Genomic DNA, 20,389 nt, shown 5'->3' on the forward strand with positions numbered 1-20,389 from the left:
ATTTGACCCCTGGAAGGTTTGTGTACTCTAAGCAGCATGGTTAACACTGTACTGAAGAAAGAGTTAGTATATCTATGTGTGACTGAATCCATGTGATGCGATCGACCATTAACACAATCCAACAACTTGTTCATAGAAACAACAATCAGAACACATAACACCAAGCAAGGCCGGATTCGTATTGAAACATCTCACCATGTCAGGAACCAATTTTATTAATATCATTAATGTCGTCAGTGTCACTGAGATGAGTTAGTCTGTTTAAAGCAGAATCGGATGTGCATTGCCCTTTTCTTGACGAACACTCAGTTCCACAAAGCGAGGAGGAAGGGAAGAGGGGAGGAGGTGCAGTGAAGGAGGCAACGCAGGGAAAAAGACCTCCGCATGGGGAAGCTGAAACTTCCCCCTCCACTAGGATGTGATTGGTTTTAGCTTGTGCAAGATCAAGTCGAAACAGGTGTTCTGAAAACGAAGACAAGAGGGGTGTGTGTGTGTGTGTGTGTTGGGTTTGTTTCGTAAAGCCACTTCGTCAGGTTTTGATGCAGTCGCCGACGTCATCGTCGTCTGAGGTCTGGCTGCTGCTGCTGGTTTCAGACTCTGAGCCCTCGTCATCTTCTAGGTGGGCCTCAGCCACACACCTCCAGGGGGTGAAGTGGAGGGTGACGCCTCGTGCGCCCCGGTGGAGGACCCCGTTTCTCTTCAGCTGGGAAGAACAAGAACCACCTGAGTCAAAACAAGAACCTAGACACTAACCTGGTTCTCATGCTATGTGCTTTAGACAACTCTTCCATACGGCATGGGAGTGTTGGCTACACATACACAGGAGCCTTTTTTACACCTTGCGCTAACATGTGGTTTCACTATCTGATCAAGTTCTGTTACGTTTACACATGGTATTAAAATGTGTCTTATCCGTCCACTGTGGCCAGATTTCCTGGTCACTCCATGTATAAAAAGTATTTGAGAGTGTTTCAAAATAATATTTTATATATCATAAAATTAGACAATTATTTATGCCTCGAGTCTGTCTTGTCAATCATTTAACTTAAAAAAAAATATTATTTCACCTTTATTTAACCAGGTAGGCTAGTTGAGAACAAGTTCTCATTTACAACTGCAACCTGGCCAAGATAAAGCAAAGTAGTGTGACACAGACAACAACACAGAGTTACACATGGAGTAAACAATAAACAAGTCAAGTCTATATACAGTGTGTGCAAAAGGAGGTAGGCAATAAATAGGCGATAGGAGCAAATAATTACAATTTAGCAGATTAACACTGGAGTGATAAATGAGCATATGATGATGTGCAAGTAGAAATACTGGTGTGCAAAAGAGCAGAAAAGTAAATAAAATAAAAACAGTATGGGATGAGGAAGGTAGATTGGGTGGGCAATTTACAGATGGACTATGTACAGCTGCAGCGATCGGTTAGCAGCTCAGGTAGCTGATGTTTAAAGTTGGTGAGGGAAATAAAAGTCTCTAACTTCAGCAATTTTTGCAATTCGTTCCAGTCACTGGCAGCAGAGAACTGGAAGGAAAGGCGGCCAAATGAAGTGTTGGCTTTGGGGATGATCAGTGAGATATACCTGCTGGAACGTGTGCTACGGGTGGGTGTTGTTATCATGACCAGTGAGCTGAGGTAAGGCGGAGTTTTACCTAGCATAGACTTTTAGATGACCTGGAGCCAGTGGGTCTGTCGACGAATATGTAGCGAGGGCCAGCCGACTAGAGCATACAGGTCGCAGTGGTGGGTGGAATAAGGTGATTTGGTAACAAAACGGATAGCACTGTGATAGACTGCATCCAGTTTGCTGAGTAGAGTAATGGAAGCTATTTTGTAGATGACATCGCCGAAGTCGAGGATCTGTAGGATAGTCAGTTTTACTAGGGTAAGTTTGGCGGCGTGAGTGAAGGAGGCTTTGTTGCGAAATAGAAAGCCGATTCTAGATTTGATTTTGGATTCGAGATGTTTAATATGAGTCTGGAAGGAGAGTTTACAGTCTAACCAGACACCTAGGTATTTATAGTTGTCCACATATTCTAGGTCGGAACCATCCAGGGTGGTGATGCTAGTTGGGCGGGCGGGTGCGGGCAGCGAACGGTTGAAAAGCATGCATTTGGTTTTACTAGCGTTTAAGAGCAGTTGGAGGCCACGGAAGGAGTGTTGTATGGCGTTGAAGCTCGTTTGTAGGTTTGTTAGCACAGTGTCCAAGGAAGGGCCAGAAGTATACAGAATGGTGTCGTCTGCGTAGAGGTGGATCAGGGAATCACCCGCAGCAAGAACGACATCATTGATGTTCACAGAGAAGAGAGTCGACCTGAGAATTGAACCCTGTGGCACCCCCATAGAGACTGCCAGAGGTCCGGACAACATGCCCTCCGATTTGACACACTGAACTCTGTCTGCAAAGTAGTTGGTGAACCAGGCGAGGCAGTCATTAGAAAAACCAAGGCTATTGAGTCTGCTGATAAGAATACGGCGATTGACAGAGTAGAAAGCCTTGGCCAGGTCGATGAAGGCGGCTGCACATTACTGTCTTTTATCGATGGCGGTTATGATATCGTTTAGTACCTTGAGCGTGGCTGAGGTGCACCTGTGACCGGCTCGGAAACCGGATTGCACAGTGGAGAAGGTACGGTGGGATTAGAAATGGTCAGTGATCTTGGCTTTCGAAGACTTTAGATAGGCAGGGCAGGATGGAAATAGGTCTGTAACAGTTTGGGTCTAGAGTGTCACCCCCTTTGAAGAGGGAGATGACTGCGGCAGCTTTCCAATCTTTAGGGATCTCGGACGATACGAAAGAGAGGTTGAACCGGCTGGTAATAGGGGTTGCAACAATGGTGGCGGATAGTTTTAGAAAGAGAGGGTCCAGATTGTCTAACCCAGTTGATTTGTACGGGTCCAGGTTTTGCAGCTCTTTCAGAACATCTGCTATCTGGATTTGGGTGAAGGAGAAGCTGGGGAGGCTTGGTCGAATAGCTGCGGGGTGGGAGGGGGGGAGCTGTTGGCTGGGGTTGGAGTAGCCAGGAGGAAGGCAACTGGGCGCTATAATGATGATTCAAATGGTTTCACCATCCAGATCTTTTTACACTCGTAAGATATCCAGATACATTCCGTGCCTGACTACCTCCGGAGGGTAGTCAGAAAGATCTGATTACAATCAGTTCACAATGTCTTTTGATTGGCTACTCTACACCCATCTAAAAATGATGGCACAATCAGAATGTGGGCAAAATCAGGACAAAGGACGCATCTTAGCACCAGGTATAAACGGGGCTTGGGTTACCTAAACACCCCGTTTTCATTCTGTACAACCACATGCCACTTCCTATGAAGTTTATAACAGTCTGTCATTGAAGATGCACATAACATATTGATGATATTGCAAGACTGCCACAAACTCGTACCTGTTCAGTTTTAGTCTGGAACTCTCTGAGCTCATCCTCTGTCAGGGGCAGGAAGCTGTCATCATTTTCTGGGTATTCCTGCCAGCCCATGGCTTTCAGTAATCTACAAGAAAACAGCAAACACTGCTTAGTAGACTAATGGGGTGTGTGTGTGTGTGTGTGTGTGTGTGTGTGTGTGTCAGTCCTACCTGTGTTCTGCCTCTAGGGAGCTAGACAGGTGATCGGTGTCTGAATTGCTGAGAGAGAGGGAGTGAGACAGGCCATTCTCATGGCAGACTCCCTGGCTGTAGGCTTTGGACTCTGGGGTGCTGCTCTCGCCCTGAGGAGTCATTCACACCAAAGAAAAGACATATGAACTGAACCATGTAACGTTCCCCTCCTCTAGTTCATTTTCCTCAGTCAGCCTGTGAATTTACCTTCACTTGGTTTAAATGTAAGATTTTTAAAGTTTTGGAGGGCCTTTCTGTCCCACTTGGACATTTTTTAGGGGTGTTATGTACCTGTCCAGGAGTTGCAGGGCTGCTGCTGGAGGTCAGGTCTCCGGTGCACTCGTCCTTCAGCGTCCGCAGGAAGTCACTCTTCCGGTCTGGTCCGCGCCGCATCAGCTTTAGCCGCGACGATGGGCCAATGTCCATGGGAGGAGTCGTACTGTAGGGATGCTGCTAGACAACACAGATGTAGAGACAGAAGAGAATGCTTAGCCCTTGCTTCTAACAGTTATGTGAACTTTTTCTCACTTTCAGTCTCCAGGACTGGATTTGTATAGCCTGCTACAGTGCATTCGGAAAGTATTCAGACCCTAGAACAATCCAAAGTGTATTTTTGATACTGTCGCAAAGCTAACTAAAAAGCAGCATTCCCCAAGTGAGGATGGCTTTCACTTCAGCAGTGATAAATTCTTTAACTTATTTGACGAAAAGATCATGATCATTAGCAAATTACTCCTCTTACAATCTGCATATTTCTCCAAAGCTCAGTTGTCCTGAATCTGCACAACACTGCCAGGACCTAGGATTAAGGGAGACACTCAAGTTTTTTTTATCCTATATCTCGACACATTCATGGAAATAGTCATGGCCTCTAAATCTTCAAGCTGCATACTGGACCCTATTCCAACTAAACTACTGAAAGAGCTGCTTCCTGTGCTTGGCCCTCCTATGTTGAACATAATAAACGGCTCGCTATCCACCGGATGTGTACCAAACTCACTAAAAGTGCCAGTAAAAAAGACTCTTGATAAAGCCAAACCTTGACCTAGAAAACATAAAAAACTATCGGCTTATATCGAATCTCCCATTCCTCTCAAAAAAAAATGAAAAAGCTGTTGCGCAGCAACTCACTGCCTTCCTGAAGAAAAACAATGTATACAAAACGCTTCAGTCTGGTTTTAGACCCCATCATAGCACTGAGACTGCACTCGTGAAGGTGGTAAATGACCTTTTAATGGCAAAAGACCAAGGCTCTGCATCTGTCCTCGTGCTCCTAGACCTTAGTGCTGCTTTTGACACCATCGATCACCACATTCTTTTGGAGAGATTGAAAACCCAAATTGGTCTACACGGACAAGTTCTGGCCTGGTTTAGATCTTATCTGTCGGAAAGACATCAGTTTGTCTCTGTGGATGGTTTGTCCTCTGACAAATCAACTGTAACTTCCGGTGTTCCTCAAGGTTCTGTTAAAGACCACTATTGTTTTCACTATATATTTTACCTTTTGGTGATGCCATTCGGAAACATAATGTTAACTTTCACTGCTATGCGGACGATACACAGCTGTACATTTCGATGAAATATGGCAAAGCCCCAAAATTGCCCTTCCTGGAAGCCTGTGTTTCAGACATAAGGAAGTGGAGATGAAAACAGAGATGCTAGTTCTAGGTCCCAAGAAACAAAGATCTTCTGTTTCATCTGACAATCTTGATGGTTGTACAGTCGTCTCAAATAAAACTGTGAAGGACCTCGGCGTTACTCTGGACCCTGATCTCTCTTTTGACGAACATATCAAGACTATTTCAAGGACAGCATTTTTCCATCTACGTAACATTGCAAAAATCTGAAACTTTCTGTCCGGAAATGATGCAGAAAAGTGAATCCATGCTTTTGTCACTAGTACTTTTGTCACTATTAGACTACTGCAATGCTCTACTTTCCAGCTACCCGGATAAGGCACTAAATAAACTTCAGTTAGTGCTAAACACGGCTGCTAGAATCTTGACTAGAACCAAAAAATTTGATCATATTACTCCAATGCTAGCCTCTCTACACTGGCTTCCTGTTAAGGCTAGGGCTGATTTCAAGGTTTTACTGCTAACCTACAAAGCATTACATGGGCTTGCTCCTACCGGTTTCTCCGATTTGGTCCTGCCGTACATACCTACACGTACGCTACGGTCACAAGATGCAGGCCTCCTTACTGTCCCTAGAATTTCTAGGGACGCAGGGCTTTCTCCTATAGAGCTCAATTTTTATGGAATGGCCTGCCTATCCATGTGAGAGACACAGACTCGGTCTCAACCTTTAAGTCTTTATTGAAGACTCATCTCTTCAGTAGGTGCAATGATTGAGTGTAGTCTGGCCCAGGGGTGTAAATGTGAACGGAAAGCCACTGGAGCGACGAACCGCCCTTGCCGTCTCTGCCTGGCCGATTCCCCTCTCTCCATTGGGACTCTCTGCCTCTAACCCTATTACAGGGGCTGAGTCACTGGCTTACTGGTGCCTTCCATGCCGTCCCTAGGAGGGGTGCATCCCTTGAGTGGGTTTAGTCACTGACGTGATCTTCCTATCTGGGTTGGCGCCCCCATCGGGTTCGTACCGTGATCGCGATCTTCGTGCGATATACTCAGCCTTGCAGTCAGGGTAGTAAGGTGGTGGTTTGAAGATATCCCTCTAGTGGTATGGGGGCTATGCTTTGGCAAAGTGGGTGGGGTTATATCCTGCCTGGTTGGCCCGGTCCGGGGGTATCGTTGGACGGGGCCACAGTGTCTCCCGACCCCTCCTGTCTCAGCCTCCAGTATTTATGCTGCAATAGTTTATGTGTCTGGGGGCTAGGGTCAGTCTGTTATATCTGGAGTATTTCTCCTGTCTTATCCAGTGTCCTGTGTGAATTTAAGTATGCTTACTCTAATTTTCTCTCTTTCCCTCTCCCTCTGAATGCTCGGCCATGAAAAGCCAACTGACATTTACTCCTGAGGTGCTGACCTGCTGCACCCTCTACAACCACTGTGATTATTATTATTTGACCCTGCTGGTCATCTATGAACGTTTGAACATCTTGGCCATGTACTGTTATAATCTCAAACCGGCACAGCCAGAAGAGGACCGGCCACCCCTCAGAGCCTGGTTCCTCTCTAGGTTACTGCCTTTCTAGCCACAGTGCATCTACATTACTTGCTGTTTGGGGTTTTAGGCTGGGCTTCTGTATAGCACTTTGTGACATCAGCTGATGTAATAAGGGATTTATAAATACATTTGATTGATTCACTTTTTCCACATTTTGTTACGTTACAGCCTTATTCTAAAATGGATTAAATATAAAATGTCCTCAACAATATACACACAATACCCCATAATGACAAAGAGAAAACATGTTTATAGAAATGTTTGCAAATTTCATTAAAAAAAAAAACAGAAATACCTTAAATAAATATTCAGACCCTTTGCTATGAGACTCGAAATTGAGCTCAGGTGCATCCTGTTTCCATTGATCATCCTTGAGATGTTTCCACAACTTGGAGTCCACCTGTGGTACATTCAATTGGTTGGACATGATTTGGAAAGGCATACGCTTGTCTAGATAAGGTCCCACAGTTGACAGTGCATGTCAGAGCAAAAACCAAGCCATGAGATCGAAGGAATTGTCCGTGGAGCTCCGAGACAGGATTGTGTTGCCGCACAGATCTGGGGAAGGGTACCATAACATTTCTGCAGCATTGAAGGTCCCCAAGAACACAGTGGTCTCCATCATTCTTAAATGGAAGAAGTTTGGAAACACCAAGACTCTTCCTAGAGCTGGCCGCCTGGCCAAACTGAGCAATCAGAGGAAAAGGGCCTTGGTCAGGGAGGTGACCAAGAACCTGATGGTCACTCTGACAAAGCTCCAGAGTTGCTCTGTAGAGATGGCAGAAACTTCCAGAAGGACAACAATCTCTGCAGCACTCCACCAATCAGGCCTTTATGGTAGAGTGGCCTGACGGACACCACACCTCAGTAAAAGGCACATTACAGCGAGCTTGGTATTTGCCAAAAGGACTCTCAGAACACGTGAAACAAGATTCTCTAGTCTGATAAAACCAAGATTGAACTCTTTGGCTTGGATGCCAGGTGTCACTTATGGAGGAAACCTGGCACCATACCTACGGTGAAGCATGGTGGCAGCGTCATGCCTTGGGGGATGGTTTTCAGCGGCATGGACTGGGAGACTGGTCAGGATCGAGGGAAAGATGAACGGAGAAATCCTTGATGAAAACCTGCTCCAGAGCGCTCAGGACCTCAGACTGGAGTGAAGGTTCACCTTCCAACAGGACAACGACCCTAAGCACACTGCCAAGACAACGCAGGAGTGGCTTCGGGACAAGTCTCTGAATGTCCTTAAGTGGCCCAGCCAGAGCCCGGACTTGAACCCGATCGAACATCTCTGGAGAGACCTGAAAATAGCTGTGCAGCGACACTCCCCATCCAACCTGACAGAGCTTGAGAGGAACTGCAGAGAGGAATGGGAGAAACTCCCCAACTACAGGTGTGCCAAGATTGTAGAATCATACCCAAGAAGACTCGAGGCTGTAATCGCTGCCAAAGGTGCTTCAAAAAAGTACTGAGTAAAGGGTCTGAATACTTATGTAAATTCATATTTACTTTCTTTATTTTTAATACACTTGCAAAAAATCCTTAAAACCTGTTTTTGCTTTGTCATTATGGGGTATTGTGTGTAGATTGATGAGGGGAAAAAACAATTTAATAAATTGTAGAATAAGGCTGTAACGTAACAAAATGTCTACTTTCTGAACGCACTGTACATATAAAGTGGGTGATCAATTAGCTTAATTTCTCAGATCAAATAAAATGTCAACAAAATAATGTTACAGGAATGCTAATGTAATCAATTTCAGAATAAGGATGTAACGTAAAACAAAATGTGGAAAAAATACTTTCCAAATGCACTCTGAACCCTTTCACGCGTGTTAGGTGTCTGCAGAGCTGCCCTCACCTCTTTGGGGGTGTTGTGGCTTTGTAGCTGGGTGGCAGAGGCATAGGGTTTGGCTGCAGACACAGGACTGGTGAAGACAGAGTCTCGTCCTGACAAGTGGAGGCCAGGCTTGATGGAGTCTCTCCCACTCGGCTTCCACTGGTGGGGCTTGGTGGTCACCAGGGCAGGCTTGGGCACCAGGTTCTTGTAGACAGAGTGGGTGGAACTGGCAATGGTAGGCAGGGCTTTGCTGCTGTTGATGGGTGGGGCTCCGGAGCTGGCAAAGCTGGCAGAGAACGCAGTGCATCCTGGGTCCTCTTTGGAAACCTTCTTGATCACCAGCATCTTAGACACCATCTGCTTGCCACTAGGAGGGTTCTCTGGAGATAAGGGAACCAACAACTTGTTAGAGGGTAATGACATGGAGACAAAGGAGTGGTCTGAACTTTGAAGATGTTACTGATGTGAGCTTTCTAATGTTGAAATCAATAAATTTGTGATTACCCCATACTCCAGCGTGAGGAGCCATTGGCCTCGTCTGGTTCCCAGACTTTCCAGTTGTTTCAGGGTTAAGGGAGGGCTGGGAGAAAAAACATTAACATTATTCGTTATATTGAAGTTTGTATATACTGTATATTTGCTATGATGTTTTATGTTTACCTGTACCAATCCAGACATTTCCCCCCCCCTAGGTCTCAATGTCACTATGCCTATTGACCCCTTTTTTAAATAACTATTTTTCACCGACTCTATGCACACACTGGACTCCACCCACCCACACACCAACACACACACACACTCACCACATATACAGTGCCTTCAGAAAGTATTCATACCCCTTGACTTATTCTAAAATGCTTTGTTTTACAGACAGAATTCAAAAAGGATTAATAATCTTTGCACACCTGTATTGTACAATATTTGCGCATTATTATTTTTTAATCATTCAAGCTCTGTCAAGTTGGTTGTTGATCATTGCTAGGCAGACATTTTCAAGTCTTGCCATAGATTTTCAAGCCGATTTAATTACAAACTGTAACTAGGCAACTCAAGAACATTTAATGTCGTCTTGCGAAGCAACTCTAGAGTATATTGGCCTTGTGTTTTAGGTTATTGTACTGCTGAAATGTGTATTTGTCTCCCAGTGTCTGTTGGAAAACAGACTGAACCAGGTTTTCCTCTAGGATTTTGCCTGTGCTTAGCTCTATTCCGTGTATTTTTATCCTAAAAAACTCCCTAGCCCTTGCCGATGACAAGCATACCCATAACATGATGCAGCCACCACCATGCTTGAAAATATGAAGTGATGTGTTGGATTTGCCCCAAACATAAACACTTTATATTCAGGACATGAAATTAATTTCTTTGCCACATTTTTACTTTACTGCCTTGTTGCAAACAGGATGCATGTTTTGGAATATTTGTATTCTGTACAAGCTTCCTTCTTTTCCCGAGTGGCGCAGCGGTCTAAGGCACTGCATCTCAGTGCAACAGGCATCACTACAGTCCCTGGTTCGTATCCAGGCTGTATCACATCCGGCCGTGATTGGGAGTCCCATAGGGCGGCGCACAACTGGCCCAGTGTCGTCTGGGTTTGGCTGTCATTGTAAATAAGAATTTGTTCTTAACTGACTTGCCTAGTTAAATGAAGGTTACACACATTCACTCTGTCATTTAGGTTATTATTGTGGAGTAAGTACAATGTTGTTGATCCATCCTCAGTTTTCTTCTATTACAGCCATTAAACTCTTAACTGTTTTAAAGTCACCATTGACCTTTTCTGAGTTAGGTCACCTGTATCTTTGTAGTGACTGGGTGTATTGATACCCCATCCAAAGTGTAATTAATAACTTTACCATACTCAAAGGGATATTCAATGTCTTCTTTTTTTTTTACCCATCTACCAATAGGTGCCCATCTTTGCGAAACATTGGAAAACCTCCCTGGTCTTTGTGGTTGAATCTGTGTTTGAAATTCACTGCTCAATTGAGGGACCTTACAGATAATTGTATGTGTGGGGTACAGAGATGAGGTAGTAATTTAAAAAAATAATGTTAAACACTATTATTGTACACAGAGTGAGTCCAGGCAACTTATTATGTGACTTGTAAAGCACATATTTACTCCCGAACTTATTTAGGCTTGCCATGACAAATGGGTTGAATACTTATTGACTCAAGAAATTTCAGATTTTAATTTTTTATTAATTTCTGAAAATGTCTAAAAACAGAATTTCACTTTGACATTATAGAGTTAGTGTGTAGGCCAGTGACACAAAATCTCAATTGAATATATTTTAAAATCAGGCTGTAACGTAACAAAATGTGGGAAAAGTTAAGGGGTGTGAATACTTTCTGAAGACACTGTATGTAACTATTCAGACCCCTTGACTTTTTCCACATTTTGCTACGTTACAGCTTTATAAAATTGGATTAAATAAATAAAAAATCCTCATCAATCTACACACAATAACCCATAACGACTAAGTGAAAACAGGTTTGTAGAAATGTTTGCAAATGTATTAAAAATAGAAAATAAATGGAAACGGTCAAGGGGTCTGAATACACTGTACTGCTCCACATACACTTCTGCTACAGCTCAGTCTACGATCTATCCTATTGCCTAGTCACTTTACCCCTACCTATATATACATAGCTACCTCGTACCCCTGCATATCTACTTGCCACACTGGTAGCCTATTTGCGAGTGCTTTTCAAAGCAAGATTCTCCTGTGAGTGTAATTGACTCCAGTGAGTTAAATTTCCTGCAATGAGTGTAATTTGCTCAATATTAGGAGTTGAGAAATAAAGTTGACATCATTAGAAAGATATTCTTCTCTTTCATACTGTAGGTATGCAATTCCAAATTAATTTATTCTGTTGTTTCTAGCGATATTCATAAAAACATTGAAATAAAATAAATATATAAAAATGTATATATACACAGTACTAGACAAAGGTTTTGACACGCCTACTCATTCCATGGTTTCTTTATTTTTACTATTTTCTACATTGAAAAATAATAGTGAAGACATCTAAACTATGAAATAATACATATGGAATCATGTAGTAACCAAAAACTTGTTCAACAAATCAAAATATATTTTATATTTCAGATTCTTCAAAGTAGCCACCCTTTTGCCCTGATGACAGCTTTGCACACTCTTTGCATTCTCTCAACCAGCTTCATGAGGTAGTCACCTGGAATGCATTTCAATTAACAGGTGTGCCTTGTTAAAAGTTAATTTGTGGAATATATTCCTTCTTAATGCGTTTGAGCCAATCACTTGTGTTGTGACAAGGTAGGGGTGGTTTACAGAAGATAGCCATATTAGGTAAAATACCAAGTCCATATTATGGCAAGAACAGCTCAAATAAGCAAAGAGAAACGACAGTCCATCATTACTTTAAGAAATGAAGGTCAGTCAATCCAGAAAATGTCAAGAACTTTGAAAGTTTCTTCAAGTCCAGTCGCAAAAACCATCAAGCGCTATGATGAAACTGGCTCTCATGAGGACCGCCACAGGAAAGGAAGAACCATAGTTACCTCTGCTGCAGAGGATAAGTTCATTAGAGTTACCAGCCTTAGAAATCAGCAAATCTGCACCTCAGATTACAGCCCAAATAAATACTTCAAGTAACAGACATTTCACATATCAACTGTTCAGAGCAGACTGCGTGAATCAGCCCTTCATGGAGGAATTTCTGCAAAGAAACCACTACTAAAGGACACCAATAAGAAGAAGAGACTTGCTTGGGCCAAGAAACATAAGCAATGGACAGAAGACCGGTGGAAATCTGTCCTTTGGTCTGAGTCCAAATTTAAGGTTTTTGGTTCCAACCACCGTGTATTTGTGAGACAGAGTAGGTGAACGGATTATCTCTGCATGTGTGGTTCACACCGTGAAGCATGGAGGATGAGGTGTGATGGTGTCGGGGTGCTTTGCTGGCGACACGGTGATTTATTTAGAATAAAAGGCACAGTTAACCAGCATGGCTACCACAGCATTCTGCAGTGATACGCCATCCCATCTGGTTTGCGCTAAGTGGGACTATCATTTGTTTTTCAACAGGACAATGACCCAACACACCTCCAGGCTGTGTAAGGGCTATTTGACCAAGAAGGAGAGCGATGGAGTGTTGAATCAGATGAGCTGGCCTCTACAATTACCCAACCTCAACCCAAATGAAATGGTTTGGGATGAGTTAGACCGCAGAGTGAAAGGAAAAGCAGCCAAGAAGTGCTCAGCATATGTGGGAACTCCTTCAAGACTGTTGGAAAAGCATTCCAGGTGAAGCTGGTTGAGAGAATGCCAAGAGTGTGCAAAGCTGTCATCAAGGCAAAGTGTGGCCACTTTGAAGAATCTCAAATACATTTTGAATGGTTTAACACTTTTTTGGTTACTACATGATTTCATATGTTTCATAGTTTTGATGTCTTCAAACCTGAGTAGGTTTGTCCCAACTTCTGATTGGTACTGTATATATATTTTCGCAGTTGAACACCTCTGCCCTACACATTGCTTGTTTTGCACAACAAAAATATTTTTGAAACCACATAATGCAGAGCTATTTCTACTGTCCAAGTCTGCCATTGCTGATTCTGCTTGTGAAGAGATGACCATGCCTCTGAGTGACACTGATGGAAGAGAGGGAGGGTGCAGAATTCCCATTTGACAACATGGGAAGGCTCCATTATCGTAATATGATTTTATTGTGAAAATATTGTGAAACACCATCATTCAACTATTACTGCAGATATATTATGGACATTTTCTGAAATTACAAAGCAAAAAATTCTACATGTAGCTCCTGTAATGCCTTTGCTAAATTTGCTTAAAATGATACAAGAAGGTGTTCAGAGGGGTTCGAGAATGAGATTACTACTCACAAAGTCCTCTTCCACAAATTTCAGCTTGTCCTCCCCGCTGTGTTCCTCGTTGGGGAACTTGTCCTGGTAGGGGGCCCCGGGGGTGCCCTTGCGGGGATGGAAGTTGCCGTTGCGCTGCCGGTGCCCCCCCTGCCTGTCCCTGTCCCCTCCTCCGGGCCCGGTGCGTTTGGTGTGGCGCCCCTGGTGGTGGTGCCCGTCCTGCACCCCCCTTGGTGCCCCGTGCCATGTGGGAGGAGCCTCCTTCCAGCAGGGCACTCCCGCCAGGCCACCATGCCCCCCCTTTGCCACCCCAGAGTCCACAGAGTCATGCCTTAGGAGGAGAGAAGGCTGCTGCCACCCATCACCTACAGACACAGACAGGAACATAGACAGGTTAATACTATGGAACACAAAACAAACACCGTTCTTATAAGCGAGCTGTCAACATACTAGAGGTGAAAATGCGTTTTTGGGGGGTGCACAGGGGGTTAGGATCATCAGGGTTACCTGCGGGGGCGTGCAGGGGCCCGTTGTTGAAGAAGCCATCGGAGGAGTTGTGTCTGCGGCGGCTCACAGCAGCACGACTGTCCCGGTGGTGATGGGGGTTGCCATGCTTCTCAAGGCTGGCTGCAGGGGACTGGACACAAAAAAAAGTCAGTGAAGTAAAATCCATCTGCTCCCAGATAACTCTAGTATCTCCACACACACACACACACACACACACACACACACACACACACACACACACACACACACACACTTTCAGGGGTGGGAAACAGGAAGCCTTCTCCCACACCAAACTCTACACATCTTATCTGATTTCATTAGCAGAAGAATATCACACAGAAACATAATACACATATCTATGTAATATACAGTAACGTAGACCTTAAGCAGCTTAGGTTTGGTGTTTATTTAATAACTTGGTGTAGTCCATTAGTCACCACTATCAGATTGATCTTACTGGACTGCCACTGACCAAGGTTAAGGTCTGTGTCCACACCACAGACAAGTAATTCGGCTGGTACACCCTGAAAGTCATCTGTATAGTCTACACCCTGTCTACGCCAAGCTCTTGCTTAGAGTACAAAAACACTGATCTCACTTAGCTAGAGCTGAATCTCAACCCTGTGTCTAGTAGCTCCAAGAGCAAGACAACACCACACCGAGCTCTCCTGTCTTTCACACTTCTGCACATTTATCTTTCCTTTTCTAGTGCTTTCACTTACCACACTAAGAAAACACATTTCTATCAGAGCCTGGAAGATAGCCACTCGTTGAGGAACAAATATCTCTTGTGCACAGTATTCCCTGATTCAATGCCACTTACTTGCGTTTCTCCTGTCTGTTTCCCCTGAGTACACACAGTATCTTTCCTGAACCCTGTGCTGATGGCAGTCAGTCTGCCCCCGATCGGCCTGCCCCTGGCTGCACGCCCGCACGTACACACACACAGGAGCTCACCTTGGCAGGCTGGGGCGTGGAGAAGTTAAGCCAGGCAGGGACAAAGTCATGCTGCGCCATTTAGGTCCAGTGTCTCCAGTCAGTGGATCGAGGCATCAAACCTCATGGCAAAGATCTGACAGAGAAAAATGAATGAGAAATCTTGGACTTTGGGACAAAAGAAACAACACATTGTTGCATAAAACGTATCATTATTACCCCAGAGTCTTTGGCTCTGAAGTCCTCTCCTCCGCCCGGTCTCTCCCTCCTCTGCGGGCTTGTTCTCTCTGGCCCGCTCAGACACACCACTGGTCTTAGACTCAGAGTGTGTGATGGAGAGCAGCACCCCACTGCCGAGCCCTCCTCCTCCAGGACAGAACAGCCCCTTTCCCCAGACGCAGACCCTGTCGTCCAGGGTGAAGTGTTGGGAGACGGGTCACAGGGTTCTGAGATGATCTGGAATGGTGATCCAGAGGCCTGGGGTTGATTCAAGGGTTCGGTACCCTGGAGGGGATTTGATGGCTGTGAAATTCTCAAACGATTTTAACACGTGGTTTGAGCTGGGGAAGTTGTGTGTTTTTCGGGGAGCACCGTTACCCCCACCCCCCCAATTCTTCCTGATCACTCTACTGAAGCAGGTAGAATTCTTTGTCAGGGGCAGAGACACAGTCAGCTTGACCTGTGTTGTGAAACTGAAGGTTCTGATTGGCGGGCTCAGTAGATTGGAAGGTGAATTGTCCAATGGGAGAGGCAGCTGCAGGTTGTCTGTTGAGATTTGACGCTCTGGGGTATTGATCCCGGTCAGTGTGAACAGGACAGTTCCACAATGACATCAGAAGATGGGTAGGAGGTGGTTCTAGCTCTTCTCCTGCCACTATGAGTGCCAGCTCTTAGACCAAGATTCACCTTTTACAGAGTCATTTTAAAGCTCTACCCAAACACATGCAGAAAATAAATCGATTCAGAGAAAGTATTTTTATTCCAATGGTCACTGAAAACCACAGCTCACCTCATTAAACTGGTGAAAAGGCTGTCCAGGGTTGAAGGAAAAAAAGGTGTCTAGTATTAAAGTCACATGACAGTAAAGGCAGTAGAATCCACTGTTACATTTCTGACATCTTCAATCGAGGTCAGCGAAATTTTGATACTGCAGAACAATGCATTATAATGCTGTTTTTCAGTGCATGCTAAAGACAATGGTGCCTAAATGGCTGGTTAGACCTGTTGCTTTCTTCATCCGTCTTATATCTGTATCTGTTAACTGCCGGTAGAATTATCCGTGGTTGTGCGGTTGCAGGAGGAGAGTGCAATAGCTCAGATTTCATAGATGAGTGAGCTTTTAGACAATATAACAGCAATCTCTTACAAGCACAGTGCCCTGTGTCACAACACACCTGGGACTCCTTTGTTGAAATATAAAAATACACTTTCCCATAAACGAGGGAACCTCAAATGCAAACACAAATGTCTTCCTTCAAAGCAAAAGAAAGCGCAGGAACATATGGAGAATGTCACAGATAATGTCAACGTAATAATTTTGTTGAAGATTCGGAGCTTTTCACAACACAAAAGACAGGTGCTATGCAGTTAATCCAAGTATTTTCAGTCCTCTTGTAGTGTTGCTTCCACATGCACTTCTGCGAACCCAACCTGCAACTTCTGCAGACCCAACCTGCAACTTCTGCAGACCCAACCTGCAAAAAGAAAACAGAAATAGCATTAGTTCAGAAACCGACAACAAATACTTTTGAATCTCAGGCACACCGGTAAGGTTGTAATGCACATGGCCATCGCCTAAGCCTATAAGTTTCTGTAGTCATGTTTCCGGCGCAGTGTTCTAGCCCTAGATCATGACTCTGGGGGGGGGTTTTGTTTAGAGCCCAGACGCTCGGTCTGAACATTAACATACATCGCTTGCGGTATGGTTTCGGAAGCATAAGGACCTTATCTTTCACATCAGTTAGAAATTAATTTTCTAAAAACAAAAAGGTTCAATTGATACACACCTTGATAGGGTTAGTGTTCCCACACTACCATATCCCCATGTTACAGCGCCGAACACCTGTGTGTAAGCATAACTCGGAAAAGTGTAGCTTTGTTGGATGGAGACACCCATAGCTGTATGGATCTGTGCAAACCTCCTACAACAAGTGTATCTTTTTTTATTGAAGGATTCTTTCTCGCTGATGAAAGAGAAGGGCCATATGTTTTGAAAGCCATATCGCAAGTGCTGATTATTGACGTTTCTAAATGTTAAAATAGTGTAGGGATTGTAGTTCACGAGGCAGTTGTGGGTGAAGCTAATGGCTGAGAACTGTTGGGAGAAGGAAGAATTCTGCCTGGAGTTTGATAGCTAAATTGGTATTGCATGTCAAATTTGATGACATGTGCTCCCAGAACATCTTTGATGAACCCACAAATAGAAAGCAAGCATGTTGCAATGGTGCTAAAAAAAAAACACAATCAAAGCCATGTTATACTCAGATTTCTCCCTTATAGAACTGCAAGCTTTGATCAAATATTTATACCAGTCTAAAAATACTCTAGACCTGAACACTCTCACTCAGCCCCTAATCTAAATAAGGCACAGCGAGTGACTGTGTTCTAAACTGTTAGCTAAGTCCTGCGAACCACAGCATGTCATCATGAGTGACCGAGGCTGCAGTACTTCCTAAAGACAAATCAATAAACATCCTGTATAGCACTGTGACATGCTGCCCAATGGCTTCCACGGTATATTGAGTGTACCAAGTTATTACTCTAATTGCAAAGTAAAATTGCTTGAGAGCCATTGATGAAGAACTGCCAGCTGAGAAGGACACATTCAGTGATGCACCAATTCACAAACACTGTAGTGACTTTTGACTTGAAGCAATGGAGTGTCTTAACATGTGTCTACAATATCAACATTCTTGACAGCAAACTGACAAAGGATTTGATCCGATTCAGAAAACAAAAACGTTGATCACTGCTGAATAATTAGCTAGTTAGTTCCCTTGAAACTTTTTGTAACGTTCACCGAGTTGTTAGCGAGCTACAGCAACGTTAGAAGCTAGCAAGTCAACTAGCTAGCTAAATATCTAATGTTAGCTAGTTACATTAGCTTGCACAACTACTACTCAGTCCCAAACTACTGTTAAAAGACATAACGTATAGTTATGCAACAGAGTAACTTCAATTGTTTATAATATTGCTGTCACATTTCTGCAAATAGAGGTAAACAGACCTTCGTTGGAACAAGACGGTTTCAAAATGGCTACCTTTAGCCCACACGGGGATTCGCATGTTAGCTAGTTAGCTTGCTATATTTGATATGATGATGCCAAAAACCTACCTGCTATGTTAAGCAAGATGTTCTTCAATAAATATTATAAAAAATATATTTAGACGTAATATTCCATCGATGATTAGCATTGAAATACTTTCTTCCTGCTATGTGCCTCTAGATGAAGAGGCGTTCTGGTGTTTGTTTGGGTTTTTGGAGCGGGTTCGCGCAGCTTACTGGGGGTACGTTCAAGTTCTTGAAAATAATATTGCAGCCTGGCGCGTTGCAGGGTGTGTTTCAAACTGAACAGGAGTGTGGAAAAAAGTAAAACAAATAAAAAGGTGATGCAGCTTAGAAACAAACTAGAGTTACATCAAAATTGTCCGTTTACACTAACTAGTACAAAAACAAAATACTAGGTACATATTTGTGATATTGAACGCTACTCACTAGCTCTATTAATCAAACCTTGTGAACATCGAACTTTCGCCAGACACTGTGAATCGAGAAAACGACCTTACAGACCTTTGCTATGGCTAACTTTTAAGTGGACTGTACCGCGTGAAGATCAAGGGTAAAATGGATAATATATATTTCTAAACGTTATATAATTACATTTGCAAAGGCTTTTGTTAGAACACATTATTATTTTGGGTAGCTAACGCGTTAGCTAATGCTGAAGAGGTCAAAGCTAATCAACAGCTAACTAACCAACTTGATTTAGTAAAATATGACATTACGAAATGCGTATTAATAACGTATGCCAATCACATGTGAAACTGGCTTTACATTCCTTATGTTCTAAAATGTGCATGCGCCTCTTTTCCTTTTAGGTTGAAAATGTTCTCATTTGCATTGAAAAGGCACTTCAATCCCTGTGTGGTAAGAATACACATTACATCAGTTCTGTGACGCCATAATATTGGTCTATCTTTTGTCCATTTGATCTGGAACAAATAGCCAAGAACATCTGGGATCTCTGTACCAGAATAGAGGCACAGATCATGTAAAACCCTACTGAGAAATGCATTTGCAACTGTCTTTATTCTCAGGGTCCATCATGGCGATCTCTGCAGTGGGTACTCTGTGGGTCCAGCTGCATGGTGAAGAGGGAATGTTTTTACACCAGTTCCAACCCCTTGTTGGCTCCACAAGTTTACATGGCAACGTCACTACTGTTCCCGAGACTAGCCTCCTCCAGGCTTCTGAGGCTCAGGCCCCTAAGCTTCTCTGCCTCTTTGCTCTGCCAGAGTCACCCTGTGCCCACGGCCCCTGGGAGAAGACAGGAGAACCAACAGCGCCTCAGCATGAAAGCCCTTGCCTATGCGCCCAAGCCTGCTTTGTACCTCGGCTTCTCCGGCCTCCTTCCATTCCTGGGTGCCCCCCTCCTGATGGCTGTGACCCAGTCCTACCTCCCTGAGGTGGCCTACGCCCAGGTGGTCTACGGGGCTTCAATCGTGTCCTTCCTGGGTGGGGCCCGCTGGGGCTTTGCCCTGCCTGAGGGGAGCCCTGCCCAGCCCGACTGGATGAACCTTGGCAACAGTGTGGTGCCCTCCCTGCTGGCCTGGCTGGCTCTGCTCTGCAGAGACAACATCACAGAGGGAGCCCTTGTGGTCATCATGGGGCTGGGCCTGGCCCTGCACTATGACCTCACCCTGCTGCCTGGTTACCCCGGCTGGTTCAAAGCCATGAGAACCATACTCACTCTGGTGGCTACCTTTTCCCTTGTGGCCACACTGACATTGCAGAAGATGTGCCCGGAGAAGAAGATCAAGGCACAAGAGAATTGACTAGGTACTTACTAAGGGATATTAAAGTTAGCACTTGAAAGCTAAATTCTCTCAAAGTGAACAGTGGAACTGACCATTGTGGGATTTGTTCAGTAGGAGCAAACAGGGAGAAAACAACATAAAAAATATATATGGAAATGGTGCGACGCAACAAACTTTTCCAATAAAATACATTTTCACTAGATTTCCTTTTAATCAATGTGCTACTTGGACACTTCCGTACCTCAACAGGTGAGTGGTGAAATACAATTTCACTTTGTAATCTAGTGCTGCTGCTGAATGAAGGTGATGCAAGCTCATTCCAACCAAGGGGACATTTCTCAGTGTTTTAAAATGGTGACTACTCTGTACTGACTAAAAAGGCACTGATATTTAGTGGTGTTCTATGGCTGCATTTCGGTCAATGAGCCATATTAAGCAAATACTGAGT

At 44.0% G+C, this 20,389-nt stretch overlaps 2 protein-coding genes across 3 annotated transcripts; one reads left to right on the top strand and one right to left on the bottom strand.

Annotated features, from left to right (window-relative positions):
- Nucleotides 1-175: 175 nt before the first annotated feature.
- On the bottom strand, nt 176-18,412 carry LOC115169522 (vasculin-like protein 1). 2 transcript variants are annotated; one of them, XM_029725224.1, is made up of 11 exons: nt 18,239-18,412; nt 15,124-16,598; nt 14,926-15,040; nt 13,969-14,098; nt 13,483-13,826; nt 9,097-9,172; nt 8,614-8,972; nt 3,912-4,070; nt 3,600-3,730; nt 3,412-3,514; nt 176-703 (listed from the first exon to the last, which is right to left on the bottom strand). In XM_029725224.1, exons 3-11 carry the CDS (start codon nt 14,983-14,985, stop codon nt 530-532), a joined length of 1,536 nt encoding a protein of 511 aa, XP_029581084.1. In that variant the 5' UTR covers nt 14,986-15,040; nt 15,124-16,598; nt 18,239-18,412; the 3' UTR covers nt 176-529. The 2 variants fall into 2 exon arrangements, with proteins under 2 accessions (XP_029581084.1, XP_029581083.1); XM_029725223.1 differs by having other exon boundaries at nt 3,912-4,073.
- Nucleotides 18,413-18,613: 201 nt separating this feature from the next.
- LOC115169523 (transmembrane protein 69) lies at nt 18,614-20,143 on the top strand. The gene is made up of 3 exons (XM_029725225.1): nt 18,614-18,743; nt 19,003-19,051; nt 19,222-20,143. The coding sequence occupies exons 2-3, from the start codon at nt 19,010-19,012 to the stop codon at nt 19,957-19,959; spliced, it is 780 nt and encodes a 259-aa protein (XP_029581085.1). The 5' UTR covers nt 18,614-18,743; nt 19,003-19,009; the 3' UTR covers nt 19,960-20,143.
- The last annotated feature ends 246 nt before the right edge of the window (nt 20,144-20,389 follow it).

This window comes from Salmo trutta, chromosome 31 (genome assembly GCF_901001165.1).
Source record: "Salmo trutta chromosome 31, fSalTru1.1, whole genome shotgun sequence".
NCBI classification, from domain to species: Eukaryota; Metazoa; Chordata; class Actinopteri; order Salmoniformes; family Salmonidae; genus Salmo; species Salmo trutta.